At 39.7% G+C, this 13,527-nt stretch overlaps 1 protein-coding gene across 6 annotated transcripts; it reads left to right on the top strand.

Annotated features, from left to right (window-relative positions):
• The first annotated feature begins 274 nt into the window (after positions 1-274).
• On the top strand, positions 275-13,041 carry LOC145984512 (uncharacterized). Of its 6 annotated transcripts, none has more exons than XM_083118162.1 (4): positions 275-380; positions 4,280-4,423; positions 7,216-7,279; positions 10,550-13,041. In XM_083118162.1, the coding sequence occupies exons 3-4, from the start codon at positions 7,231-7,233 to the stop codon at positions 12,625-12,627; spliced, it is 2,127 nt and encodes a 708-aa protein (XP_082974288.1). In that variant the 5' UTR covers positions 275-380; positions 4,280-4,423; positions 7,216-7,230; the 3' UTR covers positions 12,628-13,041. The 6 variants fall into 6 exon arrangements, with proteins under 6 accessions (XP_082974288.1, XP_082974287.1, XP_082974289.1 ...); XM_083118161.1 differs by having other exon boundaries at positions 7,201-7,279; XM_083118163.1 differs by lacking the exon at positions 4,280-4,423.
• The last annotated feature ends 486 nt before the right edge of the window (positions 13,042-13,527 follow it).

Genomic DNA, 13,527 nt, shown 5'->3' with positions numbered 1-13,527 from the left:
GTATGCACATATTTTTCACCATTAAAATAGATTGGTGCTACATGTAGCCTATGTCTTTATGTTTCAATAATTAAATGTACGTATTTAAGATAAGACACATACATATAAAATATTGATTGTTAATTGGAGATACTGTAATTTCATGCATACCTGCGTGAATAACATTAACTATGAAGCCTATGCTTTCTGGACGGTAGCCTTCTGGGAGGAAAAGTCGTCTGCTGTTTAAAGTACGTTCGAGCACATCACGTGACAATACTTGTGGATAGAGGTAGCCACAACCGCCAGCTTACAGACTGCTCTCTGCTGTAGCCGGTTACTTGCGGAAGTTACAGGTAGTCTCTGTGTTTAAGTGGGCACGACACACATATTGTTCCTGGGTAAGTGGGAAGATGATAATTACTAGCATGTATGTTATGATTTAAGTGTAATTTGATTTATCGAGAGGTGCAATCAAGGAATGTACTAATAACTGATAATGATGTAGCATTAGCCACATTGGTTTTTGCGAACGCTGGTGAATGTACGAGCAGTCGGTTAGTTCAGATATTCCGCTACCATTGTCCAACGTATGTAACGTCTGTGCATGAAAATACTGGATTTTGTATTTCTATTTTTAAGTCACCTTCTGCCTCCTTGGCCAATCGCGACAATGAGGATGAATTATTGGATGAAATTGAAGTGATGGTCGCAGAGAACACCCAAGCCCAGGCTGGGATTCGAACCCAGAACTTTGGTAGCGAGATCGAATCTTGAAAGTACTTGAAAAATTTTAGTTTCATGTAATTACTCCAAGAAGCGTATTTTCAGTTGTGTTCACAGGAATGTTACCAATCATGAAGTTTGACTTGTGTATATACTAAAAGAAAAATCTCTGAATTTCGTTATATTTTTGACGATGGCCATATCATTAACTTGTTCTTGAATAATTATTATTCAGTGGTTGGCAGAATCCGTCAATGGCTAATGATCTAAGAAGAAAAAGCAATAAGGTGGGTTTAGTAATATAAGACTCAACGTACACATCGATCGGTTTTCTTCCCCTTCATATTGTGGCAAATACAGTCACGGACACTACTGGGATGTAACAGCCCCATTGACTTTCAATAGGACCATTACAACCCAGAAGCGTCCTGTGACTGTACAGTGAAATATATCTCCTGGGCGAGAATGCACGTTCCTTAGTACGCTTCCTGTAGACACGTAGGGACACTTTACGGACTCTACCCCCTCAAGAATTAAGTCGATTTTTTTAAATCTATAGCTTCAAAGTATGGCCTGTGTAAGTAAAGAAAACTATTTCAGTAATTTCACAGTTCTGAAATACCAGTTGTATGCATACTCAAATAGTAAAAAAGCACGTGCAAAGTATAACGCCACCAAACTTGGAGCTTCTAATATAACAAAAACGTCGAAAATTGCTGTCAGTGTCGAACCTAATGCTTCTAACATTCATAAAATTATTAACACCTAACGATAGCTTCGCTTCTATTTTGGTTTCGGAGACACTTTTGCGCAGTGGTAGGGTCGTAGCCTTGCAATAAAGGAGTCCCGGGTTCGATTCCCGGCGGAAGCACATGGTTCCGATCCCACATTAAACTGTAGGTCCAATTCCGATTAGCCTTACTGTGCATAAAATGGACTTAAAACACCAACTCAATCAATCAATGGCTTCGTAGGTTTTCAGTCCGCGTTGTATTTACATAAAGAAGTTTATCGTAAATTTATCGTCTTTTGCGATTAATATTTTCTTTATGAAGAGGTAAGCAACTACTTTGCTGCTGTTTGGGGATATCGGCCTCTGTTACGGAATTGTGCGTAACGTGCTGTATAGCCAGGGGTTCAAAGTTCGAACCCTGAGTGTATTTGTCCCATAATCCACTTCCTCCTTTTAACCTCATCGTCGCGATTAACTCGAGCGGTAAAAACTACGTATAATATCAGAAACAGAATGTGCTTGCATTCTGCGTCGGCAAGAGAGCTCTTAATCATATTAAAGCAAGATGTAGAAAAAAAAATTAACCTGTAAGTGGTCTGACTTCAATACATTGGATTTTTGTATTCAACAATTCTCACTGCAGTTTGAAATGTTATGTCACGGCAAAGTTTTCATTTATTGCCAGAAGAAACATCCACAAGTTAATCTACTCCTTTGCAAATTTGTAGGATGAAGTTGGATTCACACTGACAACTGAGCAACTACGTAGTCGAATGCAACCCTTTGCCTGCGACTGAGTTACTTGAATCGCATGCAAAGAAATGTTAATAAACTGTCAATGGTAAGCAATTGTTTGATATCAGAGAAAAGTGGACAAACCCTGTCGATCGCATTTAACTTAGACTAAAAAATAATAAAATTTTATGGAAGAATCTAGAGAAGATCTGCAGAAATTATTTTTTTATTTGAATATTGCAAATTGTGTACATGTTTGTATAAACATAATAAGTCATACAAAACGTGGCTTTAAAGCAAGTTGTTGCATGCGACAAGATATCAGAGTTTCTTGTGTCGCTTTCTAGAAGTTGCAAGATCTGTTGCCAGCAGTTGCTTGGTTTCCCCGAGTGAAGGAGAAAACTCAGTTGGTCGCATTAGTCTTCTAAGTGAAGCCATCAATAACAAAGTGCTTGTAGTCTAAAGATGAGATATGAATTACAGGATTTCTTAAAATCCTAGAGATTTGATTATTGCATAACGGGATTTACGTATCTTATGACCATAAAACGAAAAAATCATGTAATCCTTGTTAAATATAGCGTATTGCTGATTAGCTCTGGTTATGAGCTGTTCTTGGAAAATAAATTTCTGAAGGAAGATTCAGTATTAAAATTAAACTGCTTCCTAAGTCTTGAATGGGAAATAATAACAAACCTTCTTTATCACATTGAAAGGAATTGCATTCTCTATTACAGAGGAGTGCAGCAATTGCTTAGAAAATTAATTCAATTCACATTATATCAGATACAAAAGCAACTGGTTGTCTTGGTATAAATGGTTTATGGCATGCGACGAAATTGTTGACCTGTTGTATGCGATAATGGGTGATAAAGTTTCAAATAGCAAACTAATAATTTTACAAGTTGCCTCGGTGTAAAACCACCCGAAATAATATATTTCAATAGTGTTGCTGCGTATGAATGTATGATCTATAATCTATTTTTTACTTGCTATCCATTTCATAACGATTGACTACAGATTTCAAGCTTCGCTGTTCACGTCACCGCGCACATCGTAATCATTGGCTTTTCAGATTTTTTTCATTCTAGTACGTGTCCATCTTTTTTGAAATCCATTTTGGATGAAAGAGAAATTCACATGCCTGTAACTTGAGACACTCGATTTTAAGTAATCCCCAGCGCACAAATTACAAACTCCTTTCTCTACAACCAAGAAAATTGTATTTTTCTGCAGAAAATGGCCCATGTTTAGATTGTGTAATTCCGATATAATTATACACACACGTCCTCTACACGAATACAATTCCATGCACATACTGAACAGGTTTTCTAAATATTTGCTGCGTTTTTACTGCAGAGCAATTTTTTGCATATATCTCCAATATGCTTACGTGAGTAGGTTAGGCGTTCAGGTTTGGTGCTATTACCCAATAGTATAGCTCTTAGCAATATACCTAGGTAGTCTCGCTCCTACGCGGAGAAATATTAAATTTCTCCGTAGCCTATGACTCACCCCACCCACACTATATGTCAATGTGCAAAATATACGAGGGTTAATGGATAGAAAAAATGTATACCTATGTAATCTTAGTTTTTTTGATGAACATATCCTAATCGAGACTGGGTTTACAATTTTACGTGAAATTTGAATCCGTTTTCACCTTCCTCCAAATTGGTAATTCGCTGAATTTTAAGAAGCAGTGTAAGCCAACCTCCGTGACGCTGCAACGGAGGGTGTCCCGGGTTTGAATGTCAATTTCGTCCTCATCGTTGTGATAGACTAAAGTGGAGGAAAGGGAGGGAAAATATAAAAAATCGAATCAATTAAGAGTAAACGCTCTGTTAATCGTAATTATAGCAGATCATCTTTGTATCCAGAGCTGTAACTAGATATTTGTGTCCGTGGTGAGAAGCTGCTCCTCCACAACAAATCTTTTTGTCTCGACTTTAGAAAACTTGAAAATGTCCTGCAACATAACGTTCGCAAATTAGACATTTATATCTGTTCCGTTGGCAATTTACATTGTGTTACAACTAACTATTTATTTGTTACCAAAATTGTATGTAATCATAACTCGAACCTCAATTCCCTCTTCCTTTTTAGAAGGTGGTTGGCAACGTGGTGGTTAAGCAGCAAATTGTGGTGTGGGGAGAAGAACGCTGTCACAGACCGCATCCAAGTGGAAATTTTTCTCAAAATTCAGTGCACTTTAGACTGGAAAGTTCTTCTTTCAATACATAAATTTCCGTAAGTATGGATGCTCGTATTCGTTATTTTACGTCACCTTTCTCCCCTTTGGGTTAATTGCAACGACGAGTGTGAATTTTTAAAATCGCGATAGGATAAACACTAGGATTCAAACCTGGGCATCTAGCATCGTAACACGTTATCCTGATTACTCCGCCAAGAAGGCTGAAGTAACTCGTAAGGTCGTAGATATCAAGGATGAAAAATTGCATTCTGAAGTGAAAGTAACTGCAGAATTCTCAGATTCGTAAATAAAATGACGACGTTTGTGTGTGTGTGTGTGTGTGTGTGTGTGTGTGTGTGTGTGTGTGTGTGTGTGTGTGTGGCGGCGGCGGCGGCGAATATTTGGACTTTTTACTTCTGAATTTCCCTTCCCAGTGGTCTGAATAGCATTCATACCAAGCTTCACCTAAATCCGTTGCTTCGAACAGCCTACAGAAGGTGAGTAGGGGAACTTGAATTATAACCTCCTGGTTCTCGTACATATCCCCCCCCCACACACACACATACATATATATATATATATATATATATATATATATATATAGTGTGTGTGTGTTCGCGCACTTAGTTTCTCCTGAGCTTTCGGGCAGTGTATATGAGACTGGTGCATAGTGATCCAGAATGCCAAAAATTCTGTAAAAACAGAAATTTTTGCTTTTCGGTAAGGGGATGAAACATGAACAGTCCTACAACTACATTGGGCTTGAAACTGCCAGAGAAATTTCTCTATATCGATTATTTGTTGATATTTTCGGGTCGCAAAATGGCGGTTCCTGAAAATTAATTTTCGTGACCAAAGGTGGCCATAGTTAAGCTTCTAGCGCAATTTACAAACCTCTAGTGAGAGATAAATTTCTGAAATTAAAAGATATAACTCCAACAACTAATTGAAACGTGTACCAAATGGTTATTTTGTAAAATTGCTTTAACTTTAAAAAGAAACAAGAATTTCAAAACCGTTGCATATGGGTCACCTTGGGAACAAGGTTATACGTATACAGGGTGACTGGTAATTAGATGTATTCCCTGAAAGTGGTTAAAGTAGAGACAATTTGCAATAAATTTGACCATATGATATCCCGTTCGAAAATTAGTAGTTTTCAATTGTTTTTTTAAAAAATGACAATTTTCCACATAAAAAGAAGAATTGAGAAGCTCATTGTATGGAATTTATTTCAGCGTTTTATGATAGCTAACAAATAAGTGGTTCGTTGAAAGAAAAAGTTTTTCCCAAATAACAATCACATGTAAGTAACGGGTGGGTCTAAACTTACAAGTGATGATAAAAAAATGCACTCTTAGTTTATTGGCAACGTATTAATAACAAAAATGGTATGACACGAAGCGTACAAATTACTTAAATTACTTCCTTGTGACATCTGCTATCCAACAAGGTACAAATGTTGCTAACATTAACATTTGTGTACAAGAAATAATACTTCATTCATCTTCATGTGAATGGAATCAATGAACAATACAATTAAAGCAAATTACACGTCTTGCTCAAAGTGGGTACCTCCATTACGAATGCAGGCACACAGGTTTATACGGACATTTGGTCTCTTAACTCGTGATTTGATGGTGTCCTTGATGTGTTGACCAGCTGTTAGATCCTCTCCCTGAGCTCTTCTTGCGAGTTTACCGGCGTCTTGTCATGTGGCTCCAAATGTAAAAGTCGCCAGGCGTCAAATCGATCGGGGGATCGAGCTGGGCAGTCATCATGCTGAAAAATCATGTCACGTCTTGTAGCTAGAGGCACATCCTCCAACAACATTGCCATCCCGTTCCTCAAAAAATGTTCATAAGTGATGCCATTTAAGATTTGGGGCAGGAAAAATGGCTCGATCAAATGATTGTTGATTACGCCCATCCATACTTCTGCCTGGGCGTGCGACAGTGGCTGGATAAAAATTACCCAAAGAAATGGATTGGCCGAGGAGGCCCGATCCCCCGATTTGACGCCTTGCGTCTTTTACATTTGGAGCCACATGACAAGACACCGGTCAACTCGCAAGAGCAGCTCAGGGAGAGAATCTTAACAGCTGGTCAACGCATAAAGGACACCATCACATCACGAGTTAAGAGACCAAATGTCCGTAAAAACCTGTGTGCCTGCATTCGTAATGGAGATGCCCACTTTGAGCAAGACGTGTAATTTTCCTTAATTGTATTGTTCATTGATTCCATTCACATGAAGATGAATGAAGTATTATTTCTTGTACACAAATGTGAATGTTAGCAACATTTGTACTTTGTTGGATAGCAGATGTCACAAGGAAGTAATTTAAGTAATTTGTACGTTTCGTGTCATACCATTTTTATTATTAATACGTTGCCAAGTAAACTAAGAGTGCATTTTTTTATCATCACTTGTAAGTTTAGACCCACCCGTTACTTACATGTGATTGTTATTTGGGAAAAACTTTTTCTTTCAACGAACCACTTATTTGTTAGCTATCAGAAAACGCTGAAATTAGTTCCATACAATGAGCAGTTTTTTCTCAATTGATCTTTTTATGTGGAAAATTGTCATTTAAAAAAAAAAAAAACAATTGAAACTCTATTATCTCGAAAACTACTAATTTTCGAACGGGATATCATATGTTCAAATTTATTGCAAATTGTCTCTACTTTAACCCCTTTCAGGGAATACATCTAATTACCAGTCACCCTGTATAATACAATATGTAATGTGTGTGTGCGATTTCCTTTTAAATTTTTTTGTATTAAATTTTTCTTCACATGGAGAAGATACTATTAATTTTCGAATTCAGTAATTTTCTTCACAGGACCAACTGAACTCAATGGCTGAGGAAGAAGTCAAATCCCCAAGGGGTCGACGTGAGGGCAAAAGTAAGTTGCCTTAGTGACAAAAGTAAAGTGCTGCTTTGAAACAAGTATGTAGTTGCACACTAACTGGTAATTGTTCAAGAAAAAAATTATTCTGATAGAAAGACAAAATACTTTAGTAGTCATGGACCGATCTGAAATTTCTGCCGGTACAATGAAGTACTTACAGGGTGGTCCAAAAGTGTGGAGACTCCCGAATAAAAGTTGAATGACATACTATTCCGCAAAACTTAACGTTGTAGGTTTGTAATAGCGGTGGGGGAAATGTTATAGTGCATATGACGATGACGGTCGCCATCTTGAAACCCGCCATATTGAATTCAACTTCAAAATTTTAAATGGGAAGGGGGTGATGATATATCAAATCAGGCTAGCATTTCACGAGAAATGCAATGGGGAAGTTTTTTTTGGACGTATCTTTAACAAGAATAAAGTTATGACTGAATTCTTGAATGTACGTACCGATTTACTCCTTTTCGAGGTGTCAGAAAAAATCATTAATGTGTTAGCCCGTTGGTAACGCATCGAGATCAGTGACGTATAGGGGAGAAGTTTGCATACCATTGCACACGATTTTAATGTGATACACCCACGAAGAGCTGCGCATTATGAATGGTTGTCGCGAACATTTACAGTGTGACACTTCCATCGAATGAAAAGTCCTTCACAGTGACAAGGCTAATGTTTATGTTCATGGTGAAGTTAATAAACAGAATATGCGACCTTTGTCATACTATAACTAACTTTGGACAGAAACTGTCTCACAACGTTCCTATAGTGTTCTGGTGTTCCGCCTTACTGCAAAAAAAACAACAAAAAAACCTGAAAAAACCTGTTCATTTAACAAATCCAAGTAGCCCTAAGCATTTAAGGTTCCGACAATGGACTAACCAATCGTGTTCCACACAGCACGCCACACCATTAACCATTATGGGTTATCAAATGGAAAGCATCGAATATTCTGTTTATGAACTTCTTATGAACATGAAGATTGGCCTCGTCACTGTGAAGGCCTTTTCATTCAATGGAAGCATCACACTGTAATTGTTTGAGAACCATTCATAATGCGCAGTTCTTCGTGGATGTATCAGATTAAAATCGTCTGCAATGGCATGCGAACTTCTCTCCCTATACGTCACTTTGATCTCGGATGCGTTACCGATGGGCTAAACAAATTTCAATGCTTTTTTCTGACACCCAGAAAAGGAGCAAATTGGTACAAGAATTCAGTCATAACGTTTTGCTGGTTAAAGATAACGTCGAAAAAACCTTCACCATTACATTTCTCGTGAAATTCTAGCCTAATTTGATATATCACCTCCTTCTCATTTAAAATTTTGAAGTTGAATTCAAGATTGCGGGTTTCAAGATGGCGGCCGTCATCGTCATATGCCCTATTTCATTTTCCCCCACCCCTATTACAAACCTACAATGTTAGTTTTGCAGAAGAGTATGTCATTCAACTTTTATTCGGGTGTCTCCACACTTTTGGACCACTCCATTGTTTACCGTGTCGGAAATGTTTTATTTTTCCCGGCTCTCAGAACTAGAGCCACGAGCAATTCTTTGCTCGGACAATGCACCTTGCACTGTTGCAATCGCTGTCCCTAGAAGAATGCCAACACAGCTATATTATCTGTCGCGTGCCAGATAAGCAGTTTCGCACGCATCTGTGGTGGCCGATGAAAGCAAGCGAACAAACGGAATTTCTTGTTAATTGGGCAGCCAGGTTGCGGCCGTGCAGGGGCTCCCTGTTCCGTGATACCGGAATGAGGCGAGCGACGTCGGCGCATCACAACAAAATTCCATACATTTTATCAGTTTCAAACTACATTGTAACATGGCACACACTTAATTAAAAACTCAAGTTAATTGTTCTGGGCTTCAGAATAAGGGAAACAAAAAACTCGCTTCAAACCAAATACCTTTTCTGATAACACTGAATTTGCCGACACAATCACAACACATAAATATAAAATTTAATGACAACAATAATTATGCAATAAAAATAATAATAGACCTCAATCTATTTTGCAATAATCGATCGCCTCACTCACGAACTACTTAATATCGTTCTGGTACCCAGAACGGCAAAAATAAACAATTACTATAAATTATGTACCATGCAATATTTATTGTAATTTTATTCTTATTTACTATGTGTATTATTCTATGTTTATTTTCTCATGTATATTGTATGAATAAATAATCAATAAATGAGAGAAATTGTATGGCGGGGAACAGTTAAATTCATGCAAATAACGTCCTGGTATATTTTAAGGCACAGAACACTAAGCGCAGACTCTCGAATGTATGCGGGTGGAGGCGGGGCTTGCTTCGTGGTTCCTCATTAAAGAAAGTTGAGATTAGCACATGGAAGCAAGAAGGCAATGAAATAAATTGCAACGAGGAAATAAAAGGGTAGCGCACTGAAATAATTTGGGAATTTCTACTCTAAGTTGTATCGTTATTAACTTCGCAAACTTATTTTTGATTGGTGTCAGAACAGAGTGGCTTCTGTACTTGATGTTTGAGTGTTTGAATTACGATCTAGCTGCGACGTTTAAGTTTGAATCCCGTCCAGACATCGTTATTTCATTTATTTCTTCTATTTCGTCTAAACATCATTCATCCTCTTCGTCGTGATTAACGTAAGTGATAAACATTTCCGTTATACAGCTAAATGAAACCCTTTAAAGCAGATTAAAATGGTGTGCTTGTTGCTGTCCCTGGGTTTTATATAACTTTCTCCGTGTATTTAAGAATCCAATAAAATATGGAAATGCAATTTCACCACTTGGCCTTGCCAATTTTGACAATTTATAATGGGCCGGACTTAATGTATACTGGATAATTTTTGCAACATATATGAGAGTTTGGAAATGAAGGTGGATTAAGGTTCGTAGAACGTGAATCTGTCAAGTCGTGGGGGAGTAGTTAGCTGTGCACAAATTTCGTATCAAATAAAACTGCAGCAGTTGTGGCTCTTAATAATTGAAACAGTTTTAAGTATGCTTTCTGCATTAAATAACCGTAATATGTACAATTGAAGGAATTGCGAAAAAAAGAAACCTTACTTATGTATTGCAAAAAGTACTAAGAAAACCTAACGGGAGGGGAGAATCCCCGAAATCTCTACAATTAATTCGCAACCATGAACATATTAGTTACGAAATTTATAGACTATCCCCCAAAAAACACCCCCTAGAAAGCCTGTTACAAAATAAAAATGTTTAACTACCAGCCACAATATTGAATTTGATTTCTTTGCAGATACGAATATGTCTACCTTATTAAATGAGGCACAAACGAGGACAACAGTATTTGAATTTAATTTATCTTTTGCTGATGACGAATCGAGATGTAACACAAGATCTTTAGTCACTCTACGAAATGGTAGTATACACGGAACTTCTGACAGCCTCCCCAGAAATGTCTTGCATGTGTTTCCTGCTGATCTGCATAGTGCCAGTAGTCATCTGCTAGTAAATGGAAACCAAGGAATATCATTATCTGCCAGTCGAACCAGTGATGAGACTTTAAGTTTGGTAACAGACGGAAACATTTGGAAAGCACAGACTGCTACTGCAAACTCCAGGGCCGCGAGACCGGCTGCTGGTGCTACTGCGACATCCAGGGCCGGGAAGCCGGCTGCTACTTCTGCTACTGCGACAACTAGGGCCGGGAAGCCGGCGGCTACTGCTGCTACTGCGACAACTAGGGCCGGGAAGCCGGCGGCTACTGCTGCTACTGCGACAACTAGGGCCGGGAAGCCGGCGGCTACTGTTGCTACTGCGACATCCAGGGCCGGGAAGCCGGCGGCTACTGCTGCTACTGCGACATCCAGGGCCGGAAAGCCGGCTGATACTGCTCCTGCTGCAAGTGTAACATCCAATGCGGGGAAGCCGGCTGTTGCAACTTCGACATCCAGGGCCGAGAAGCTGGCTGTTGCAACTTCGACATCCAGGGCCGAGAAGCCGGCTGTTGCAACTTCGACATCCAGGGCCGAGAAGCCGGCTGTTGCAACTTCGACATCCAGGGCCGAGAAGCCGGCTGTTGCAACTTCGACATCCAGGGCCGAGAAGCCGGCTGTTGCAACTTCGACATCCAGGGCCGAGAAGCCGGCTGTTGCAACTTCGACATCCAGGGCCGAGAAGCCGGCTGTTGCAACTTCGACATCCAGGGCCGAGAAGCCGGCTGTTGCAACTTCGACATCCAGGGCCGAGAAGCCGGCTGTTGCACCTTCGACATCCAGGGCCGAGAAGCCGGCTGTTGCAGCTTCGACATCCAGGGCCGAGAAGCCGGCTGTTGCAGCTTCGACATCCAGGGCCGAGAAGCCGGCTGTTGCAGCTTCGACATCCAGGGCCGAGAAGCCGGCTGTTGCAGCTTCGACATCCAGGGCCGAGAAGCCGGCTGTTGCAGCTTCGACATCCAGGGCCGAGAAGCCGGCTGTTGCAGCTTCGACATCCAGGGCCGAGAAGCCGGCTGTTGCAGCTTCGACATCCAGGGCCGAGAAGCCGGCTGTTGCAGCTTCGACATCCAGGGCCGAGAAGCCGGCTGTTGCAGCTTCGACATCCAGGGCCGAGAAGCCGGCTGTTGCAGCTTCGACATCCAGGGCCGAGAAGCCGGCTGTTGCAGCTTCGACATCCAGGGCCGAGAAGCCGGCTGTTGCAGCTTCGACATCCAGGGCCGAGAAGCCGGCTGTTGCAGCTTCGACATCCAGGGCCGAGAAGCCGGCTGTTGCAGCTTCGACATCCAGGGCCGAGAAGCCGGCTGTTGCAGCTTCGACATCCAGGGCCGAGAAGCCGGCTGTTGCAGCTTCGACATCCAGGGCCGAGAAGCCGGCTGTTGCAGCTTCGACATCCAGGGCCGAGAAGCCGGCTGTTGCAGCTTCGACATCCAGGGCCGAGAAGCCGGCTGTTGCAGCTTCGACATCCAGGGCCGAGAAGCCGGCTGTTGCAGCTTCGACATCCAGGGCCGAGAAGCCGGCTGTTGCAACTTCGACATCCAGGGCCGAGAAGCCGGCTGTTGCATCAAGTGACGGTAAGCCTGCTGCTGCAGCATCCATGGACGGGAAGCCGACAAATCTCACTAGAGGAATTTTAACAAATAAAAACTCTCCTTCCAAATGTAATGGGAAAGAAGCTGTTTCAAATCTTACCCAATGCCCAATATGTTTGGATTCCCTGGCCGATATGAAACTCAATAAAAATGAAATTATGTCCACGTCATGCGGGCACATTTTCTGTAAACCATGCTTAGATACGGTATTCTTAAAACGCTTCTATACCGTGTGTCCGCAATGCCGAAGTTACATAAGTAAATATGCTGTTCATAAGATATTCCTTTAATGAACTAGCCTACATATGTACAGAGACGAATTTTAATATTTTAGTTTCTGTAAATAATTGAGGCCTAACAAATTTCAAAATTAAGCATAGAGTGAAGTCTGTTCTTAAATAAACTACTTGTAAGTATCAAATTGTATACTAATGATTTTTGTACATATTACAAATGTCAAAATACTTCTCAAATCAGTGACAACTACATATATTACATGAATAATTTAACGTGGGTTGCATCAAAAGAATCAATTTTCTGAATTTGAATTATTACAGTAAAGGAAATTATTAGAATATATTATGAGAATTATTTTCCATAAGAGATTATGAATTTTGTAACATTGTATTTTGTATATCCCAGTGGTAATTTCTAATTACAATTTTTCTTTCTGAATTTTTAAAATAAAGTTATACGTAGGATAACATGTTAGTTGTTAATTTCATGACATTGTTAATTACAAAGTGACTTCATGAACATGAATGTTCCTTAAGACTAATTCAGTAAAATTTCGTTCAAAGAAGTTGTTACTTGGTATGTATTAGTTTTATTGCAAACTTTCATAACTTAGATTTAGTAAAATACGAGGTAGAAAGCAGCGACAGAAGTTGTTGAAGACTCAATGGATTAAGAAAAAAATGAAAATATTAATTCTAGGAACCACGCAAGGATTATTCCTATGTAATAATAACACATCCGACCTTTAATCCGATTATCTTTGTGTCTATTATTTAGTTATGCATTCATAAATATCTGCCAGTTTCTGCAATGTTCTTAAACTACTAGACATGAATTACGTGGTAGACAAAGTGGTCACAATATGAAAAAATGGAAACTTAATGGTGTATTTTTTGTTCGATATATTTTTAGTTTTGAGCTTGACTCCAAAAAGTTAAGGTACTCTATAGAAT

The sequence above is a fragment of the Lepisma saccharinum genome, chromosome 2, assembly GCF_977018435.1.
Source record: "Lepisma saccharinum chromosome 2, izLepSacc3.1, whole genome shotgun sequence".
Lineage (NCBI taxonomy): Eukaryota > Metazoa > Arthropoda > Insecta > Zygentoma > Lepismatidae > Lepisma > Lepisma saccharinum.
Note: the sequence above shows the minus strand (reverse complement) of the source record. Positions and strands in the feature narration are given on the sequence as shown.

What these genes read in the sequence shown, in the direction of transcription:
- LOC145984512 (XM_083118163.1), top strand. Translation starts at nt 7,231, where the DNA reads ATGGCTGAGGAAGAAGTCAAATCCCCAAGGGGTCGACGTGAGGGCAAA. An exon ending in GGGTCGACGTGAGGGCAAAA is followed by an intron (nt 7,280 to 10,549) that starts GTAAGTTGCCTT and finishes ATTTCTTTGCAG; the next exon opens with ATACGAATATGTCTACCTTA.